Consider the following 22,077-nt stretch of genomic DNA (forward strand, 5'->3'; position numbering starts at 1 on the left):
TAAGCTGTTATTTTCTTGCCAGATCTCTTCCATTTTCCTCAGAATCTCAGATTTGAACTCTTCCATAGCTTGTGAGGAGTTTTCCTTATTTGGGGAGGGTCTGGATGGTTGTTTGTTCTCCTCCTCTGTTTGCTCAGTTGTCTGGATTTTCTCTGTGTAGAAGCTGTCGAGTGTTAAAGACTTCTTTTTTTTGTTATTATTCTTTCTCTTCTGAATTTCCTGTAACTGATTAGCCATCATTAGCCCAGCAGCTTCTCAGGTTTATCCTCGCGCTCAGTGTCTATCCGCGGTCTATTGGCTCCTGAGGTCTGAGTTCTAGTTTTTTCCAAGGTCAAGCCCCCTGGTGGATTCCCTTGCTTGATCCTCTGCAGGAAGTTTCTTTACAAGTCTCAGGGAGCTACTTCCACAGTGTATACCCGTCTGCACTGGTTCCCCACTTAGGCTTTAGTTCCTGGCTGTGTTTACCTCCACCCACGCCTCTGCTCAGCCGGCACCCACGCCTCTGCTCAGCGGGCGCGCCCAGCGTCCACTCTCTGCTCCCGCGGGCTCAGATTTCGCGTGCGTTCTTGACTTAATGGGGTCCTAAGTCTTGCTGCTCTCAGGAACAGGTCCCGGAGCTGCCAATGACTTGATGGGTGCCCCAAACTTGCTCTATTTCTTTTTAGCTGGGTTCGGAGCTATAGGTGAGTGTGGAGGGGGTGGGGGTGGGGCGGTTGCTCAGCTCGCGATTGAGTGAGTGAGAGCCCTTTTTAGCCTGGAACTGTCTCGATTCCACGTACCTTCCACGCTGTGCCCTGTTGTGGGGTTCCTCCGTTTGTCTGGACTTGTTTTTATGTCCCCTTGAGGAGTTTTGTGTGTTTCGGTCAGGAGAGGTTAAGAGCTGCTTCTTACTCTGCCGCCATCTTAACCCGGAAACCTCTGAAAACTTTTTTTTAAACTGTGTAAGATTAACTGGTAGTTATGTGATAGACAGAGGAATTCACACACACACACACACACACACACACACACACACACACACACACACACACACACACTAGGCNAAAAAAAAATACCGCAGCAGGTCCTTTGAAGAAGGCAACTTGTGCTTCACATATAATTACACTTCAAAAAGTGACTGAAATACAAGAAACCAAGCCATTCTCCAATTGACAAATGGTCAAGGCATATGAATAGGCAGTTTGCAAATGAAGAAATGAAAACTATCAATAATCACAAGGAAAAGAGTTCTAAATCTCTCCTGCTTAGAGAAATGAAAATCAAAACAATTCTGAGGTACCATCTCATACCTAGCAGATTGGTCAATATGACAGTAAATGAAAACAAATATTGGAGGGGATGTGGCAAAATTAGGACTCTAATGCATTGCTGGTGGAGTTGTGCATTAATCCAACCATTCTGGAAGGCAATTTGGAATTAGGCCCAAAGGGCTTTAAAAGAATGCATGCCCTTTGATCCAGCAATACTACTACTAGGTTAGTTCCTGAAAGAAATAATGAAAAATGGTTGTACAAAAATATCCATAGCTGCACTCTTTGTGGTGGCAAAAAATTGAAAAATGAGGAGTTGTCCCTCAATTGGGGAATGACTGAACAAATTGCAGTTTATGATGGTGATGGAATACTATTGTGCTATAAGGAATGATGAACTGCTTGATTTCTATATCAGTTGTAAAGACCTCCATGAACTGATGCAGAGTGAAAGAAGCAGAACCAGAAAATTATACACAGTAACTGAAACATTATGGGATGATCAGATGTAACTGACTTTGCTACTAAAAGCAATGCAATGATCCAAGACAACTCTGAGGGACTTATGAGAAAGAATATTATCCACATCAAAAGAACTGTGGAAATAGAAATCCAGAAGGAAACATGATTTATCACTTGGGTATATGCCTTGGGGTTTTGTTTTTTAAAAGATTATTCTATCACAAAAATGAATAATGTAGAAATAGGTATCAAGTGATAATAGATGTATTGGAATTGCTTGTCAACTCCAGAAGTGGGGGAGAGAAAAGGGGAGGGAGAAAGCATGAATCATGTAACCATGGGAAAATATTTTTAAATAAATATTAAAAAATATATAAAATTTTAAAAAATTTTAAGTGACTGAAAAACTGAAAGAGAACACAACTTGTTTTGTATTGGGTGGGAGGAAGGGATCATTGAAAAAAGAATCAGTCAGTAATTGCTTTCCCTTTTTCAAAGGCTGATCCTGGCATTTTCACTAGGAAAGAGATATGGAGTGAGTCACTTAAGTATTTAGCCAATGCCTTAAGGACAAGATGACTTGCAGAACAAAATATGTGCTGAGGTGCACAGATATATGTCGGTGTTTAAGGAAGTGATCTTTATTCTCTTTTACACAGAAACAGGAAAATTACAGGGGCCACGTTTTTGTTTCGTTTGATTTTAACAGGTTGTTAGGAAAAAGGGGTGAGCACCCACAAATCCCTGGCAAGATCTTCTCTGGGAGAAAATTATTCCTTACTTCAAGAAAGTACTAGTAACTTATTCCCCATGATTAGGATAACAATAGGTGATATCTTTTTTTAAAAAAAATGCTGGTAGCAAGATATATGTTTTGGAAAAAGCTGGGAGGAAATACTCCCCAGATTCATGTTATGGGCCATCCGAATGGGCACTCCTTCACAGCCCAAAGTGCATTGCTATTTAGCTACTGTGAGGTATCTGGAATCTCAGTGTTTCTCTTTCATTGGATTGGGATGTTTACAAGAAAAATCGACATAAGGGGAACTGGTAAATTGGCATTTATTAAATGTTTATGTGCCAGATACTGTGCTAAACACTAGGGATGCAAAGAAAGGAGAAAAATAAAGCAAAACAGAATTAAAGATTTATGACTTCAAATATTCATTGTTAATCCAGACACCCCAGTGTATGTTCCCATGCCTGCTGCTCCCTGTTGCCCTGCTGAGTCCAGCTCCAAGCTTGCCTCTACTTAGCTATTACTTTTGCCATCCGCAGACCCTAGACATGCCTAGGACATGCTCTATTTGTTAAAAGGGACATTAGAAGCCATTTGGAGGCTTAGATACTCAGAAGCTGCAGAGAGTTAAGAAAAATGTTAAAATCATATTCTTGGTAAACAATACTTTATTCCTAGTATAGGAAGGAATGAGAGAAGATTGGAAATGGTAGAACTTTAAAGAGAAGCATGGAGAGTGCTCCACATGCATTTTAGGTGTCACAAATACTTAGACTCTTAAGAAATAGAGAATCTATTCATGGGAGTATCTCACATATTTTAAATTTTTTTCCAGGAGTTTGCTTAACGAATAACTGTAGTTTTATATAATGAATGACCCATCTGCAGAAATCTTTTTTTGAAAACTCATACTTTCTGCCTTAGAATCAATACTGTGCATTTGTTCCAAAGCAGAAGAGCAGTACGGGCTAGACAATAGGGGTTAAGTGACTTGCCTAGGGTCACACATCTAGGAAGTGTCTGAGGACAGATTTGAACTGAGGACCTCCTGTATCTAGGCCTGGCTCTCAATCCACACTGATCCATCCAGCTGCCCCTTGAAATCTTTATTTTTTTCCTTAGAATTTTATTTAAGAAATTTTACATTTCTATAAATTTCTTAGTAAATTAAATATAAATCTTCCATTTATTCAACAAGGGAATTGAACACTGATTGGATACCTAGTACACTTATAAGAATTTCTTCACTTCTTCTGTGTTTTGGATTAAGACAGTATAGCCTTGATGACAAGGAAAGAACCATGGATTTGGAGCCAGAACCTTGGACAGAACTGGGATCAAATTCTAGCTCCATTACTTTGTAGCTGTGTTATCTTTTGCCAGGTCCCTTAATTTCTCTGATTGTTTCTTCATCTGTAAAATGAAGAAGGTTGAACTAGATGATTTCTAGGGGTCCTTCTAGCTCTAACATTCTGTAATTCTGTGAACCTGCAGGTATGTTTCAAAAACTAAGAAAAAAAATATAGCCCATACTTCAGAGAAGCTTACAGAAGAGTTGGGAAGAAAGAAATATGTACCAGAAAAAGTGGGCAACAAAATAAGGTCACATATAAATGCTAAATGACTGGTACAGCCTAGAGACGGGAGGTCCTAGGTTCAAACCTGGCCTCAGACACTTCCGAACTGTGTGACCCTGAGCAAGTCACTTAACCCCCATTGCCTAGCCTTTACCACTCTTCTGCCTTGGAGCCAATACTTCCAAGACAGAAGGTAAGGGTTTTTTAATAATAAATAAATAAATAATGAAAAAATAAAATAAAATGACTGGTGTAGATAGTAACCAATTTACTATATCAGAGCAAGGAAAAAATCACTATGAGGTAAAGTGTAGAAGATAGTTCAAGAAGATGAGCTAATGTCTGAAGGTTGATTGGATTTGAATGAATGGAGAGGAAGAGAAGTTTGAGGGGGTATAACATAAGTAAAGATTTAGAGCAGTGATTCCCAAAGTGGGCACCACCGCCCCCTGATGGGTGCTGCAGTGATCCAGGGGAGCAGTGATGGCCACAGGTGCATTTATTTTTCCTATTAATTTCTATTAAAATTTTAAAAACATTAATTTCCAGGGGGCGCTAAGTAATATTTTTTCTGGAAAGGGGGCGGTAGGTCAAAAAAGTTTGGGAACCACTGATTTAGGGAGTAAAATGAGTATAAAAATGTGCTGGGGACTATAGTGAGACAGGTCTAGCTTGAGCTGAAAGTTTAAATTGGGGAATAAGGGAAATCTCTAAAATAGAACTTAGTATTTCCCCACCTCTAATCTCAAACAAATTTCCTTTCCTAACTTTATTTCTGTCGATGACTCCATAATTCTAATCATGTTTGAAACCTTTACTAGAATTATTTTTCCTTGCCTCCTTCCCATGACCTTGCATTTTATTCCTATCATGTTATTTTCTATTCTGAATTATAGCTATTATATATTTTAATACCTGCAGTATATATGAAGTTTATACTATATCTTGCCCCCAACCACCTTTTTAGAGTGTAATCTTCATGGAGGCATGATCCATACTTTAATTACATTTGGATCTGGGCAAATTACTTAACATTTTATTGTCCCATGCACTGTTATAAATAATAAATTTCAGAGCAATTGCCAGGCTGAATTGGTAGTGGGAGTTGCTTGAGCAGCAAGGCATTTTATTTATGCCAATGAAAACACAAGTCGGAGGTGGGGGATGGAGGAGAGAAGACTTGTTCTTGAGGCACCAGTATTTGACAGATAAAATGGTCTTTTTTTTTGAGACAAAAAGATCATAGAGCTAGAGCTAGAAGGGACATTTGAGGTCATTTGGTCCAAACCCCTTGTAATAGTAGATGAGGAAATTGAGGTACAGAGAGATGAGAGGACATGACTAAAATATTTAGGTAACAAGTAACTGTCAGGATTCAAATTCAGGTTCTCTGACTCCATAGTGAACATCTTTAATATTGTATCAGGAGAACAAGTAGTACCATATTTAAAATAAACTTTTCAGTCTAATTTTTCCTTTTTTAGGCTCAAAAAGAAAATGCACTCCTGAGTAGAGAAGAAAGTTGCATATATATCTAGAACTGTGGCAGGAACAGAGAATATTCATGAACTGCCCTGACAAATGCTTTAAGGTCCATGGTTCTACCTTAAATAAGTTAGATGGTGTAAAAATAATAAATAGATGGTTTAGTGAATTATTTCAAGTTAGAGGATCTGGGTTCAAATATTTCCTGCTGCTTGCCTTATAAATAACTTAGACTCTCTGGACATTAGTGTCTTCAACTATAAGATGAGGAGATGAAGTTGGACTAGATGACCTATGAGATCTCTTCCAACTCTAAGTCTAAACCAAGCATAAGATCGAGAAGGTAAAATAATGTGTTACTCTCATCTATGGGAGGCTTGTTCTATTATATAAAGGTATGTGAGTACCCAGAAAGCCATATTGCACTTTCCTCTTGTAATGTACAGGCGATGGCAGCATGGAATCCCTGCAAAATACAGGGTCAGCCTCACCCAGAAAATCTCCTGTACATTACACTCTTCTCTGTACCTTCCTTCTTCATGCCTGACCTGGTGAAATTCTGATCCTGTATTCTAATAGCTAGCATTTGTACTGTTCTTTAAGTTTTACAAAGCATTACAAGTACCCTCATTTGATCCTCATTGCTATATATTATTATTGCCCCTATTTCACATATTAAGAAACTGAGGCAGACATAGTTAAGAGACTTGTCAAAAGTCACATTGCCAATAAGTATCAAATATAGGATTTGAACTCAGATCTTTATGACTCCAGGTCCAGCACTCTATCCATTGGATTACCTGAAGGAATCCAATTTTAAGTAAATCATATTTAGGGAACAAACATAAATGACTAGCTCTACTGGCAAATATTCAGATAACTGTCATAAAAATTTAGGAATGAAAAATCAGTGGGTTAATTTAAAGGAAATCAAAAGACTTAGTCTCTCCAAGCAATAAAAGCAATAAAGTAAATAATTTTAGCATAAAAAAAGAGAATCCATATAGTGTGATGAACAGTGGATAGATTTGGGAGCCAGAAGGACTTGGGTTCATGCCCTGGCTTTGACACATATTTCGTTGGTTGATGAAAGTCAAGTCACTTAACCCCATAGTGTCCCAAGGCAATTCCCTAAGGTAAAATATAAAAGTATTGTCCATGGGACAGTGGGGGTGGAGGTGAGGAAGAAGTGTCTTAGTGCAGAGAGCTCACTCACCTCACAGAAGAAATTAGATGACAAAAAAAGTCAAGAAAAATAGTTTTGCCTTTATTTGTAATAATGACTTCTTCTTTGCAATGAGGGGCCCAGTGAAATCAAGTCTGGCTTCTAAGATTTTGTCAGTGCCTAATATCTGAACCAATGATCTAGTTCCTCCTGTAAATTCATCAAAGACTTATGGAGGCCTTTGTCAAATTTTCTTTGCTTTGTGTCTCTATCAGTTGAAGACTCAGGCTGTCAAGAGTAGGGAAGAGACTAAACTACTTGGGGAAAAAAATACATAGTTTTGAATTCAAAATTCTTCCCACTCTCCCTTCTTTCTTTTTTCCTTCCTTCCCCTCCCTCCCTTCTTCCTTCCTTCCTTCTTTTTCTTTTTTTCCTGGATTTTCCTATCTTACCCAGGCTAGAGTTACAATTGTCACTGAGTGGGACCCACTACTGACCAGCACAGAAGCTTTGACTTACTCCATTTCTGACCTGGGCCATTTCACCCCACCTTAAGTAATCTGGTAGCCTTCTGCTCTCAGAGGCTAACCATAATGATGCCAAACATAGGGTAGACATCTGATGAGCTTATTATGACTATAACTTGGAATTCCCAATTCATGTGATCACTCAGCACCATTCCTAGCTTAAAACACTTTCAAATGTAAATTGCTTTACTTCATCCAAAGATTGAGTCATTAACTTGGAATATTATATACTGTTTAATCAAAAAATGGGTATCAATCATGCATTTATTATTAAGCATCTACTATGTGCTAGGTATGTTAGGGGATAAATGGGGATACAAGGAATAAAATAATTCCAATGCACAAAGATCTTATACTTCCAATGGATTTTGGTGAGCATAGTGAACATAGGAAGCCTTAGGATATGGAACAGGTTTTGGAAAGACATTATATTACATTTTGTAGATAAATCTTCCAAAAAGCCACTCTCTGAGCAGCTTGTCTTTGACAAGTTATATATGACAGTTTTCTTTGCATAAACTAGTACATAAGAGCAGGATAGGCTTTTTCCTAAGTAAGATCAATACTTATTGTGGACTACTTAGACCCAAGTGACAGAGACTGATTGTCTTTTTCTGCATATATCATATATTATAGTTACTTCCAGTAGATTGTGAAAATTAAAGAAAATATCCACAAAGTCTGATGATGCCTGATTGTCAGACTTTTTAGTGTACAGCGCTGAAATCTAATAGACTAGACCTGTTGGTCATGCATGTCCTTGGAAACAAAAAGGAAGCTCTCTAAATAATAATGAATTTGAAGTTGAAATTTTACCTTAATTAAATAATGCAAGCAACGATTTTCTGTTGAGTGATATAAAAATCAATGGCACAATAGAACACAAATGCTTGTGGATGAAATGTAAATTAAAACACCCAAAACAGAGCATTTAAAGAAAATTTAAATGGTGCATACTTTAGAAAGAACTTAAAGACATAATTTTATGGACCAACTTAAAGAAATTATATGCTGGTGAGATTTTTTTCAGGAACACATCATTTCTTTTTAATATTTTTGAGAATCTTCAACCTTACGTGAATGTAGTCATGTCTGTCAATCAAGCAATGAGCATTTATTAAGTGCTTATTATGTATCAGGTCTTCTGCTAAGCACGGGATGCCTATGTAGATATTGCTAGATTAGTCCCATATTGTTAGAAATCAGTCACTTGGTTCAGCTGATCTGTACAGTAAGTCCTAGAAGTCTCATCTCTACTTGTCTCTGGTACGGAGACAGAGTCTAACAAAACAGATGAATCAAATTTAATTGTCCTTCATCTGATCCCCATTAGTCCATTACTTTGTTTTGCTTAGACCATTAAAATGTTGATAACCATTCATCAACTAGCAAAGGAAGACATAGTCATGCCCCCTTGTGATTTTGTGTTGTAGATACAAAGTTGGAAAGGACATCAGAGGGCATCTAGTCCAAACTACTCATTTTACAGATGATGAACTGAGTTCCAGAGGGGTTAGTTGATTTGTAGCAGGTCATGCAGTAGAAAGTGAAAGAGCTAGGATTTGAATCCAAGTCCTCTACCTTCCCTTTCAATATTCTTTATACTAAAATGCAGAGAAGAATCACAAAGGATAGGAAGGCATGGATAGTTTGCTATATATGTTATTGGAGACAATGAAGCATTGTAGTCTCTGGTCAAGCATAATTTTGAGGGATAGGATCTGAAAATTTTATATTGTCTCCATAATTTACTTGCTCTGTTACCTTGAGCAAGGCCTTACCCCCTCTGGGTCTCAGTTTCGTGGTTTGTAAAAATGGAGATGATAATAGCTTCCCTTCTCTAATGAGATAACAGATGTGAAGCACTCCAAATTTTTGGAGAAAGATTATAGTCTTTATATTCTTAAAATGTTTTTAAATTATATTATAATGCTATTGACTGCTTTTATACATTTGTATGTCTTACTAAATGCTTGATCCTGTACCCTTAGGTAACTATTGCCAAAAACATAACCTTACATATTAAAAAAGTTATTTGGTCGATTCAAACTGCAGAGGAAGGCAGCTGGCATAAGAACTCTTTCTCTGCTATTTTTCCTTTGTAAAATTATAGGGTATTCCTCCTTGCTTGTTAGTCTGGCTTCTACCTTAGGTTTTCTTTGGGGCCACAAGATGTCATTATTTGGTATTTAAGAACTCTTAGAAGTCTTCCCCAATTACCTAAATGCCTCATCTATAAAATATGAACAACTAGGGAGGAAAAGAAAGGGGAAAAAACCCATTTCATTACCCTAATTTCCAAATTAGTCTCAATGAGGCAACTATGGGTTCTAGATATCTTAACTCTGACATCAACACATAATTTCTGTGGACTTTTTGTTTTTTCTTTTTTAAATGAGGGGTTTGATCTACATGATCTGCAGGTTGAATCCAGTTCTAATGGAGAGCCTGTATTTATAAGCCAGGAGCACCTTGGATCCTGGCTTGGACACTTACTAGCCACAGGCAAGTCACTCAGTTTCCTCATCTGTAAAATGAGGTCTTTTTCAGATTGGATCAGACAATCTTTCAGTTCCTTCCAACCATATGATTCTATGATATTAATAATTGTTCCTATGTATATTATGTATATGTCTGTCCCACTTTAAGAATCACAAAACATTTTCCTCTCTGCAGCCCAGTGGAGTAGATAGTGTGGGTATTATCACTGTTTCACAGATCAAAGACCCAGGACTCAGAAAAGTTAGAGAATTTGCCTAAGGCCACCCAGCTATTAAGTACTAAAGCCACAGTCTGAGGTTTGGTCTCTTCTGAATCCAAGTTATTTCTTATATTACCTACCTTATGAAGCCATTCTATCTAAAAATGCCTTATAGAGAGCTGGGTGGCTCAGTGGATGAAAAGTCAGACCTCGAGATGGCAGGTACTAAGTTTAAATATGGCCTTAGCTTATATGGAAATTTGTTATTAAAATTTAAAAAAAAGAAATATGGCACAATATAATAAAATATTGGGGTGTTAATTTTCAAAAATAAATAAATAAATGAGATTATTTGGAGGAAAAATAATAAATCTGGCCTCAGGCACCTCTTTGCTGTGTGATTCTAGGCAAGTCACTGAACCCCAATTGTCTAGTCCTTACTGTTCTTCTGTCTTGTAACCAATACTAAGTATCAATTCTAAGTCAGAAAGCAAGGATTTTAGTAAATAGAAAAATAAATTAAAATGTTAATAAATATTATTATTCATCTTGTGCCTTATTGAACAATTCTCTTTCATTCATTTAATTACTGGGACATGCTGAACACAGTTGGTGTGGTAGTTTCTTAATATTTTGGGAGATTGAGCCCCTACTATGTGCCAACACTGTGCTAGGATTTGTAATATAAAGAAAGGCAAAAGATTGTCTGTGCTCTCAAAGAACTCACAATCTAGTGAGGGAGACAACATGCAAGCAAGTATATGCCAAGAAATTATCTACAGGCTAAATAGGAAGTAATCAAGAGAGGGAAGGCACTAGAATTAAATGGACTTCCTGCAGAAGGGGGATTTTAACTGATTAGTGACTCCATTCAGTACAATTGGTTTCAGCATGATCTGATGCAGCATGGGTCCAGGGGTCACTCTTTCTTGACCTCACTAGTGACCCTATTAATAGTATACAACTATAGTCATAATACAACTTCCTCTGACTTTGATCTCCCCTTCTGTTAAACAAGCAGCTGCCCACTTCATAGGGGTAGAATGAGGATTAATGAGACATTGCTAGTAAAGGGCTCTTAGCATTTTAATGCAGGGCATTCTATTAAAAAAATAAAGTATTAGTCACTGAGTGTGTAACTAAAGTCTAACCTTTTATCAGTACCAAAAGAAAAATCTATTCACCAGGTGTCATCAGCTAAGGGGGTGAGAATGATTAATGGGTTGGAAAATGATGCTATGAAGGAAGGTTAAAAGAATAGTTGTTAATCACTGATTACAAGAGGAATTTAGGAGCATTTTATGCTTCAGGGGGCTGATGCAATCATCTTTGTGGTGGAAAATCTGAGAAGCCTATCTCTGGAAAGGCATGATGATAAATAATGGAAGTGTCCTGTTCTCCATTTTGGAGCAGGAGCAGATGTTCCCATCGAACTCCACTATTATAACAAAGAAATGGATGGTTAATTCTAACAGAACCAAGACACCTTTAAAAGGAACTAGTCATTCAGAGGTTTGTTCTTGGTCTGACTCTTTTCTGCTTTGCTGTTTATGGTGAGAGAAAGAATACTTTAAGGGAGAAGGCCTAGGAATATCCTTTTCTGAAGCCACAAACAAGTCTTTGTTCTTTACTTCATTGTATTGTCCTTTCCTTTCTTAGGTGAAAGCAAAAAGGGATAGGTATGACTTTGTGAGCTTTGAAAGATTAGGAGAATGAATTTCTCATAGTCCAGGAGTTGGAATTCATGCCAGGATTTTCTAGGAGCCAGATGGTGAGGAACCAAGTCCTGAGCATCCCACCTTGCCCAATCCAGTAGTTATAGAAATGCAGACTCATCCATTCATTGGCCAAGCTGAATTTAGATGTGAGCTTGGTAGGGTGAGTATTATGAGGAAATTGTGTTAAATCTAAACCCATTCTCTATAAGAACCAAAGTGATATAGGGGAATTATGTCCTCCCAGGGATTGGGAGGTCATCTTTATACTTGTTCTTGCTACATCTTCATTGGAAACATCCCTTTGTAAAATCGAATCAGTGTCAACTGGTTAAATGGAACCAAAGTACTTATGATGGTGGTTAACAGAGAGAGACAGAGAGAGGCAGAGAGACAGAGAGACAGAGAGAGAAAATGAGAGAGAGAAAGTGTGTATGTGTGTACCATAGGAGAATAGGGGCTCATGCTGATAACATTAAAGAAGAAAATTCTTGACCCTGGGCAAGTCACTTAACCCCACATTGCCTAGCCCTTACCACTCTTCTGCCTTGGAGCCAATACAAAGTATTGGCTCCAAGGCAGAAGGAAAGGGTTTTTATTTTAAAAAATTAAAAAAAATAAAGAAGAAAAATCTCCATCCTTCGTGGGATTGAGAACTCCACAGAACCTCAAGATAGAGATATAGCCGGCCAGCTCTGGTATAGCAAATTCAGAGACATTGCTGTATTTGCATCAATATGAAGTATCCTAACATCATTTTATTATTTCATTTATTTCTTTATTATATTCTTTCTTTATAACAATCCTCTGGGGCAAGTAGGGCAAATATTATCATACTTGTTTGACAAAGGCAGTGGGTCAATAGTCTGAGAACTGAATCTGACTCTTTGTGACCTTGGGCTGCACCCTCAATTATTCTTTACTTGTAAAATGTGGAGGTTATACTCCATGACCTTCAAAATCCTTTCCATCTTTAAATCTATGATCTTATGAGAACACTGAGACTCCGGGTGTACCATTAAATCACTTAACAAGCATTGATTATGAAGCATACACAGTGCTTTCCACAGTCTATGTCCCCAAGGAACTTATATCATGAGAGACAACATGTACATATACAGGTACAGTCTATGTCAGAAAAAGATTAAATGATTTGTTCAAGATTACACAACAATAACAGTCCAAAGCTGAGATTCAGACTTCTATGGTCAATGTTCTTTCTATGGTGTTTCTAAATAATTGTTTCATTTATTTTAATTTTTTGGAAATAAGAAGTATGGATGAATACACGAGAAGAATGTAGATGAGCTACTCGGAAGAACTTCCCAAAGACCAGACTTTTGAGATGTGGAGCCATGTAAAAAAGCAGATTGTAATTACTTCAAACTTATCATTGAATGAATTAAACCAAAGCTATTCATTATTTGGAACTCGGGAACTTTTTGAAGTTGCAATAGCTCTTTCAGACTTCAGGGTAACTAAAAAGCATGCTGGAATATACTTCAGTAAATTGAGAATGCAAATGTGGCCCTATTAAAGATTTCTTGAAAAACAAGAGAGGACTGGGCATTTTCTCCAAACCTCAGGAACTCCCTAAAAGAAGAATTATGGGCAAGAGATAAAGTATTTGCAACTGAGTCTTCAGCCCAAGGCACTAACAATCCTAATATGGTAGACTAGATAAATTAGCATCAGAGAGGGCTAATTCCTAATTTCTAACTCAACTCTTACCCCTTCTTCCACAAACCATGTTCTGTCAGGGAAGTACCAACCAACCCAAAGGCTTGCTCTGGGATCTACTCAGCAATATCCTTGCTATTGATATAATCTCTGACAGGTCTCCAGTAGCATATTCTGCTCCTGCCCTCACTCTATCATTCTGTGATAATAAGCAGTAGACCTCAAAAAGATGAGTTTAGGAAAGTGGAAGGAAGGGAGATTTAAGAAAGTGGATATGTGCTCTTCCTGGAGGTGGCAGCAAGCTACAGTGGCACTCATCCAGAAAAATAAGAGAACAGAGGGCCTGGGGTAGGGCACTTATATGTTTGGAGGGTGGTGAGAGAGAGAGAAGCTTGCTCCAAGTCTGAAGAAAATGAGATTTGCATCTAACTAGAGCCAGTTCTGTCCTCCCCAAAATTATTTCAGGCAAGTCCTGAGACCAGTGAAAAGTGAATTTCCCAATGAGGGAAATTTTGTGATCTAGTCCTTGGGAAATCCACTATCAGAGCAGAAGTCAGAAAGTGAATGACAGGGGAATATAAGGGAGGAAAACAAACTGCCAAAGATGTCTGGAGGAAAACAATTCGGTAATAAACCTTTAGTGCAATCAGATAAATCATTAGAGAAGATAGTAAAACAGAAGGGAAAATGCTCAGCAAGATATCTAAGTGAGTCCAAACATCTCTAAATAAATATTGCAAGACAAATTAAATTGAATCAACAACTGATGCTGCAGAGAGCCAAAGGACACATACGATTCCCAAAATATCATGGAATAGCATCAAGATATTCCTTAATTACTTAAGGGAGAAAAGAGAATCATGAAAGCAAAATGTAAAGCCTGCATAGCAGAAATAATTGGCAGAATAGAAACAAAAAAGCTCAGATCCGTCTCTACAAAGATGGGAAAGAGAATAATTTACTGGAAATACAACTATGCAAAAGCAAAAGATCATCTAGAAGGAAAATAAAAAAGTAATAATAATGAAATAAGACATGATCTTCATATGAGTAAAACTTAATGCTATTCAAGACAGGATACATAGAAACAACTTTAACATCATAGGTCTCCCTGAAGAACATGGACAGTTCGGGGAACCTATACACATTATGCAAGAAATAATACGAGAAAATTGCCTAGAACTAACAAATAAAAGGAACAACATGCCAAAAGAAAGAATCCATATATCTCCTCCAAATAGTCTTGTTGCCCAAACCAGGGTTGAATGGAGGAAAGGGAAAACTTTAGACTAATATTCTTAATGCACATGGATAAAAAAATAAGATCTGTCTTCTGAATCTGTACCTTTTCACAGTCCATACTGTAAGCCCAGAAGACACTACCTCCTTACTTTCTTTTTAGAATCTTTTTAGAATTCTGAAATCATCCTGTTCATCTTTCCTTATAGCACAGTAGTATTCCTTCATTGTCATATACCACAATTTGTTCAGTCATTTCCCTATTGAGGGACATTCTTTTAGTTTCCAGTTGGTACTATTATTTGTAATGGTAGCAACTAGCATTTATATAGCATTCAAAGATTTGCAAAGAACTTTACATATGAAACCTCATTGTTAACAGAAGGAACATCCTTTTTTTTAGCTCTAATTCTGAAGGATGAATTCTATTGAGTATAAGTATTTCAATTTCAGTATGAAAGATATTTATAAATTTTCCAACATTAGTTGCTAATTTGGGGAAAGGGGAATTGGGAAAATGCTTTTGTAGCAGGTGAGCCTTGGTGAGGGCTAGGGATTCTAAAATAAATTTTTTTTTCACGAAAAGAATTATTAAAGCCATCATCAGCCTTCTCTTTCTTAGCTTGCTTACCTTAAAAAAAACCCTTTGGGTAATTAAGCTACTGGGTAATGCTATTTCATTGTGCCTTCAGAATACTGGATATTATAAGGAATACACGATTGTCCTGAAGAATTAATTTTCCAGATGCCCTGAGCTACAGATAGTGTAAAGTATTATGTGTAGATTGAATATTCATAAATCATCATAGATAGATATATAGATATAAGTATATATTATACATTCAAAAATATAAACATATATTCAAAGTATTTTATTCTTAGTTTTGGTTTCTAATTTTAATTTTGGTAATGAGAGATAAATAATAAAGTCAAAAGAAAAAAAAAGTCATTAAATTATTTTTTTAAATCACATGCAGAAAAGAACGGAAGGAAGTTCAGACAATCAAGAAAGTTTTGAAACTAACATATAGAATTTATTATATGTTTTCAAAAACCAAGTTATTTTTCAAAGAGATTTATTGTTTCATATATGCAAGCTTCTTTCTGTTCTTTTTATACAGAAATGTTCATAATAAATAGTGTCTTTCAAGTTCAGAATAACAAAAATTAAAATTACTCTACTACTTACTATATGACTTCAATTAAGAAAATTCAACTTTCTGGGCCTCTGAACAATGCTCCCTAAAATCCATTTTAGTTCTAAATTGCATGAACTTATAAATTGCCATTTAAAATTCTATTGGCACAAAGATCTATAAACCTGTTTTTCCTTGGGTTGTATTATTTTTAATTTAATGCTATGTCAACCATCAGTATTACCTGACTCAGTAAATAAGACAAAAATGTTCTGGATTATTTTAAAGAAAATTTTGGTCAAGTACTGAGTGATTGGCTCTTGAGCTGAAAGTGTCTATGACTTATGGATATGGCCGATAACAATGCAAACTTCTATAGTAAATCAAGCACAATGATTACTACTTGAAAATGGAATGAACCCGAATGATCTACTAGATACAATCAATAATGTTATCCACCAATTGAGCCAAGATATACTCTATCCAATACATATTGAAAAATAGCTGAGCTATGATAATTATACTCATATTTTGATGAATCTGTGCTCTTGTTGATGGGGGTATTCTCCCCAGGGATGAAGATCCCAAACCTTGCCTTATTCTGAGTAACTCATGTATGTGTATATATAGATAAAGATATAATATACATATACATAGATCCTCCAGAGGTAGTCTACCCAACACATCAGAGACCTTCCATTAGTTTTTTTTTTTTTAACGAAAACCTTACCTTCTTAAATTCAATATTGAGTATTGGTTCCAAGGTAGAAGAGCAGAAGGACTAGGCAACTGGGACTAAGTGATTTGCCCAGGATTACACAACTAGGAAGCTTTCTTTAGTTTTGATATTATGTGGATACCAGTGAAGCAGATAGGATATTCATCAGTTATTTTTCACTCTCACTATATTACCAGCCCACCTCACATATTTCTCTGATGATATCCTTTATATCACTTTTCCAAGACAATTCTTTGTTATTAATCTGTCATGGCTTACCCACACTGCCTATTGCCCTTTGGGTAACCTGTAATGAGAAATCTTCACCAACTGTGATATTCTATGACTCATGTTTATATAGTAGCAGGAGAAGAATACTGTTGTTAGAAGAGTTGATGCTTGGGATCATTAAAAGCATTGCACAATTTCCTAAATTCAATCCAGCCCACTGGATTCCTTATTTATTGCCCATTCTCAATGGCTGTCCAAAGTAGAAATTTACTAAGGGACTATGGGTTAGCCATGTAATTAAATATCATGGTCTGGACTATGGTCATTCTTCATCTTTTTGGTTTTTATTTTGTGTTGGTTTTTTTTACTGGTTGAACCCTTTTGAGCAATTACAGAACTTTAGCACTGTGTAATCTGCAAGAAAAGCAACTAGAAGATCTCTTCCACTTGAACCTTATCATCTATAGGGAATTTCTCCTCCAGTTGAGCTCTGTACTAGATATCTTGGGTAAGAATATTATGATGAGGGGCAGCTGGGTAGCTGAGATTGAGAGTCAGGCCTAGAGACAGGAGGTCCTAGGTTCAAATCCGGCCTCAGCCACTTCCCAGCTGTGTGACCCTGGGCAAGTCACTTGACCCCCATTGCCCACCCTTACCAATCTTCCACCTATGAGACAATACACTGAAGTTAAGGGTTTAAAAAAAAAGAATATTATGATGAGCATACATCTCCCTGCCAGATGTAAATCAAATGTTTGCTGGTTGCAGCAGTTTCTGGGTTCCCTGCTGCAACAATGATTCACAATATTAGACTTCCTTAGAAAATGGTGGTAATCAGTCAAATTTTAAAATTCTTTTATCCATTTCCCTTTGGGGGGGTGGCATCAACACCTTGTTTAAATAACTTAGACTGGAATTACTTCAGTTGCATAACACTTCATCTCACTTTTATCCTTTCTTCTTAGTTGGTTTTAAGTTTGATCATTTCCCTAACAAGTTTATAGGCTGAATGTACACAGTCAGCTGATTTGGAAATGACTGCCACATTAGTATTCAGCAATCTCTTTATCATAATAAATTTCATTATTTTTGTGATCTTATTTGGCACTCACTGTTTCCAACTTTGGAATAAAGTATTTATTCAAAATAGAGGCAATGAATAGAGGACTCAGCTTAGAATCAGGAAGATTTTAGTTTAAATCTTGCTTATGATGATAATTATGTAATAATGTGAAAGTTAATGAACCCAAAACTCATTTTCTTCTTCTCTGAAATTGGGATAATACTATCCATGCAACCTACCTCACAGAGTTATTGCAAAAAAGAGATAATGTAAAGTACTTTGCAAATTTTAAAGTGTCATATAAACACCAGCTATTATACACACACATACGCACACAAGTTTTGATAGCTTAAAACTGTGATAAGACTTTTGGAATATCTTATGTTTATATATATACACACAATTAATCTGTTCATATATTGCACATACATATTTATAGATATACACATTTATAGATTAGATAGATAGATAGAAAGATAGATAGATAGATAGATAGATAGATAGATAGATAGATAGATAGATAGATAGATAGATAGATAGATATGAAGGTAGGTAGATAAGTAGATAGATGGGCAGATAGATAGATAGATAGATAGATAGATAGATAGATAGATACATACATACATACATACATACTTAGATACATAGATAGATGATTTTTAAAATTTCTAATTGGCTTAGTTTCTTAAAACTATGACACAGAGATATTAAGGGAAAAGAATAAAGTTACTTCTAATCTTTTTCAATCATATACAAACTACATTGTAACCCAAATATCTTGGACAAAGATATTTATATGTGTCAGGGCTACAGAGTGAATTGATTCATCTAGCCAATAGTCAAAACCATGATATGTGGTATCAGGGCATCTCAGACATCCTTCATTTCTTGGCCCATTTATAAAAATTCTACATTTAATAGGTTATTTCAGGAGTTAGACTTGTAGAGAATTTAGCTAAGAAAACATTTCCTAGTCCCCTCTCATATCTGAAATGTGGTATGTTTTGTTTTAGCCTCTCTCCCTATAGCAGATTCACATAGATTTTTCTCGGGGTATGTAACTCCAATGAGCTCATTTTTCATCAGCCAGGTTTTAAGAAGGTACCATTCTTCATCAATGCAAGTTTTCACATGACTGGATGACTATTCGTCAGGGATGTTGTAGAGCAGACTCATACTTAAAGAGGTACCAGTTGGACTAGATGACCTCTATAGTTCCTTCCAGACAAAGTTTATATGATTTTTCAAAGCTACAAAATGCAGTCATAGAATTAAGACTATGAAAATAGATATGATGGAACTAAAGAATATTTACCTGTGCAATTAGGTCAGCAATTTCTGAGTAGCTATGGCATTTTTTAACATAAGAACGAGCCAAAAAGTCTTCTATTAGTCGTATTCCTATGCCATAACCCCTGTGGATAAGACAAAGGAAAAGGGGTAAATGTCAAAAGCAGGATCTGGTAATTTAGAATGCTGTTAAAATTGTGCTTAATAAATGTGATCATCTGGTTCTGCTGGTATGTACACATGTCAATGCACATTTTCCTAGATTAAATTTACTCATATCCATGATAGATACATGCATATCAAGAAAATTTTTGTGAAATTCAAGTATGCTTTTATGGATTCATCAGGAAGCCCTGAAATAGAGCTAAATCTCAGTATTATTCACTACCCTATTGACTATTTCATTCATCCTTCAGAATTAGAGCTAAAAAAAGGATGTTCCTTCTGTTAACAATGAGGTTTCATATGTAAAGTTCTTTGCAAATCTTTGAATGCTATATAAATGCTAGTTGCTACCATTACAAATAATAGTACCAACTGGAAACTAAAAGAATGTCCCTCGATAGGGAAATGACTGAACAAATTGTGGTATATGACAATGATGGAATACTACTGTGCTATAAGGAATGATGAACAGGATGATTTCAGAAAGAGTGGGAAAGACGTATATGAACTGATGTGGAGTGAAATAAGCAGAACCAGGAGATCATTATACACAGCAACTGCAATATTGTGGAACAATCAAATGTGAGAGACTTAATCTCCATTGCCTTGCCCTTACTGTTCTTCTGCCTTGGAAGCAATACATAGTATTGATTCTAAGATGGAAAGTAAGGGTTTAAAAGAAAAAAAAAAAGAACTAACTTAACCCCCCTACATCTCAACACCTAAAGAGGCAACTTGGCATAACAGAATACCAGCCTTGAAGTCAGAAAGATGTGAATTTAAATCCCACACACATCTACTGTGTGATCATGGACAAATCAATTTAGCTTTCAGCATTTCAGGCAACTCTCCAATACAGTATTGCCAAATTGCAGTGGGGGGAAATTTCCACACTGGGAGTTCAATAATTTGATGAAATTATAAACCTTTCCCATTCTTCTCCCAAAACTCATTAGCTGTGCTTTTTGTTCTTCTGGAGGCATGCCTCATTAATTATATAATCCAACAAATGATGTTGAACAAAATAAATTCAAAATATAAAAACATGAATATGAAATTTTAATAAATAAAATATGAACATGAAATGTGAAAATACAAAATATCAAAAATTAAAAAACACAAAAAAGTATATTTAGCAAGTCCTAAAAGAGCTGGGAGTACCAGTTCACAATCCTCTGTCTCCTGAGGAACCTTGTCAAGAAGCAACAGTTAAAACAACTAATTTGTTTAAGATGGAAAAGGAGTACAACAAAGTTATATACTGTCATCCCATTTATTTAACTTACATATGTGAAATGCCAGGCTGGAAAAATAAAAAGCCAGAATTAAAACTACGAGGAGAAATTTCAACAATCTCAGAATTAAGACTACCAGGAGAAATATGAACAACCTCAGATACGCAGATGATAGCATTCTGATGAAAGAAAGTCAAAATCTTTAGTGTAGTCAATGAAGCAGAAGTAGGTGTTAATTTTTTTTCTGGAATTCCCTTGCTTTTCATAATCTAGTGAATATTGACAATTTGGTCTCTAGTTCCTCTGCCTCTTCAAAACCTAACCTGCTCTTCTAGTAATTCTTATCATTCATTGTTAGTTTTTGAAGAGGACCAATGAGAACAAAGTCATCAGCCTCACTCTCTCTTCCAAAGTCATCGAGTTGAGACAACTGGCAATGGCACAGGATGCAATAGATGACTTTGGCATCTTCTAAGTCTGACCAAGCTCTAAGAGCTCCCCAGCCCCTACTTCAGCCTCCTTCATAGCGGCCCCCAAAGGAAGTCTTCACATACTTCAGGTAGACATCCCCCTGACTCACTGTCAGGTTTGATGTCTATTGTTTAGCCTCAACCTAGTTTAGCTCATCTGCCAAGACAGTTTTACCATGATGAGGAACAGCCTCTTGGAGCCACAAGTGAGAGAATTGGGTTGAAGGTGGATACCAACGGTGGATGAGCATCCCTGAAAAGGGCTCAGCAAGCTCTTGCACCAGAGGTACTAGTCCTTTCCGAATACCCCATAAACCTTCTAAATTGAAGGTGATCATTTGAATTGCTACAATGCTAGGCCAATATCTTAATTAGGACTAGGAAGACCTAATGCCAAGGCCTCTTCTCCTATACAATCAGGAATGCCTAAAAAAATTTTAAGGGTCATCTTACTGTTAATCACCTTGATATCATTTCTACAAATGAGAGATCCAATAAAACACACTACCCACTATTTCATTCTCTGATTACTTGAGATTGAACCCTGTTCAAAACCAGAGTTCTTTATATGCCTTCTGTTTAACAGCTAATGAAAGATTTTGAGAAAATGGATACTTGGGAGAGTTTTCTTGTTAGGAATGAGGATGGTCCTTGTTTTTAAGAAGGGCAAACAGAAGGAGCTTTAATATAAATGTAGAAAATTATATGGAAACAAGAACAGGCATAGGGTCTGAACCTGTAATTTCACTGGTATAAGGAAATCCCTAGTGAGGAAACTGCTATCAATATAGGTCAGATTATCTCCTATAAATGAAAGGTTGAGAGTTGCCAGAACACTAAATGACTTTTTCAGGATCACACAACCAGTATGTGGGAGAGGCAGGACTTCAAACTAGGTCTTCTTGGCACTGAGGAGTGGCTCCATACCCACTATACTTTTACATTGCCTGAAAAAGGAACTTTCTGTAAATGAAGATTTATGATGAATCCATATGTCTCATATAACCATATCAATTCCACCATGTTTTGGTAAAACTGAATGACAAAGATTTATTTGGCTTTTACCCAAAGGGAGAAAAGATTTTTTTACATTATAATTGTGAACAAATACCTCCCCTTTAATGACTTCTACCAGTCACACAAATGATTGTTTGGGCATTCTTGCTTTTCCTATTTTAAGAAAAGAGTTATAGAAAGGAACATCTGGGAAAAGAAGTAGGAAACATTAT

The 22,077-nt window shown here is 36.4% G+C and overlaps 1 protein-coding gene across 2 annotated transcripts in view; it reads right to left on the minus strand.

The window, feature by feature from the left end:
- Positions 1-22,077, minus strand: part of TRAPPC3L (trafficking protein particle complex subunit 3L) — a 70,975-nt gene that overhangs the window by 42,820 nt on the left and 6,078 nt on the right. For both annotated transcript variants that reach the window (XM_044674398.1, XM_044674397.1), the window contains one exon: positions 19,004-19,103. In XM_044674398.1, the coding sequence (XP_044530333.1) occupies positions 19,004-19,103 (100 nt within the window). The remainder of the gene's footprint in view (positions 1-19,003; positions 19,104-22,077) is intronic.

Source organism: Gracilinanus agilis, chromosome 4 (genome assembly GCF_016433145.1).
Source record: "Gracilinanus agilis isolate LMUSP501 chromosome 4, AgileGrace, whole genome shotgun sequence".
Taxonomy (NCBI): Eukaryota; Metazoa; Chordata; class Mammalia; order Didelphimorphia; family Didelphidae; genus Gracilinanus; species Gracilinanus agilis.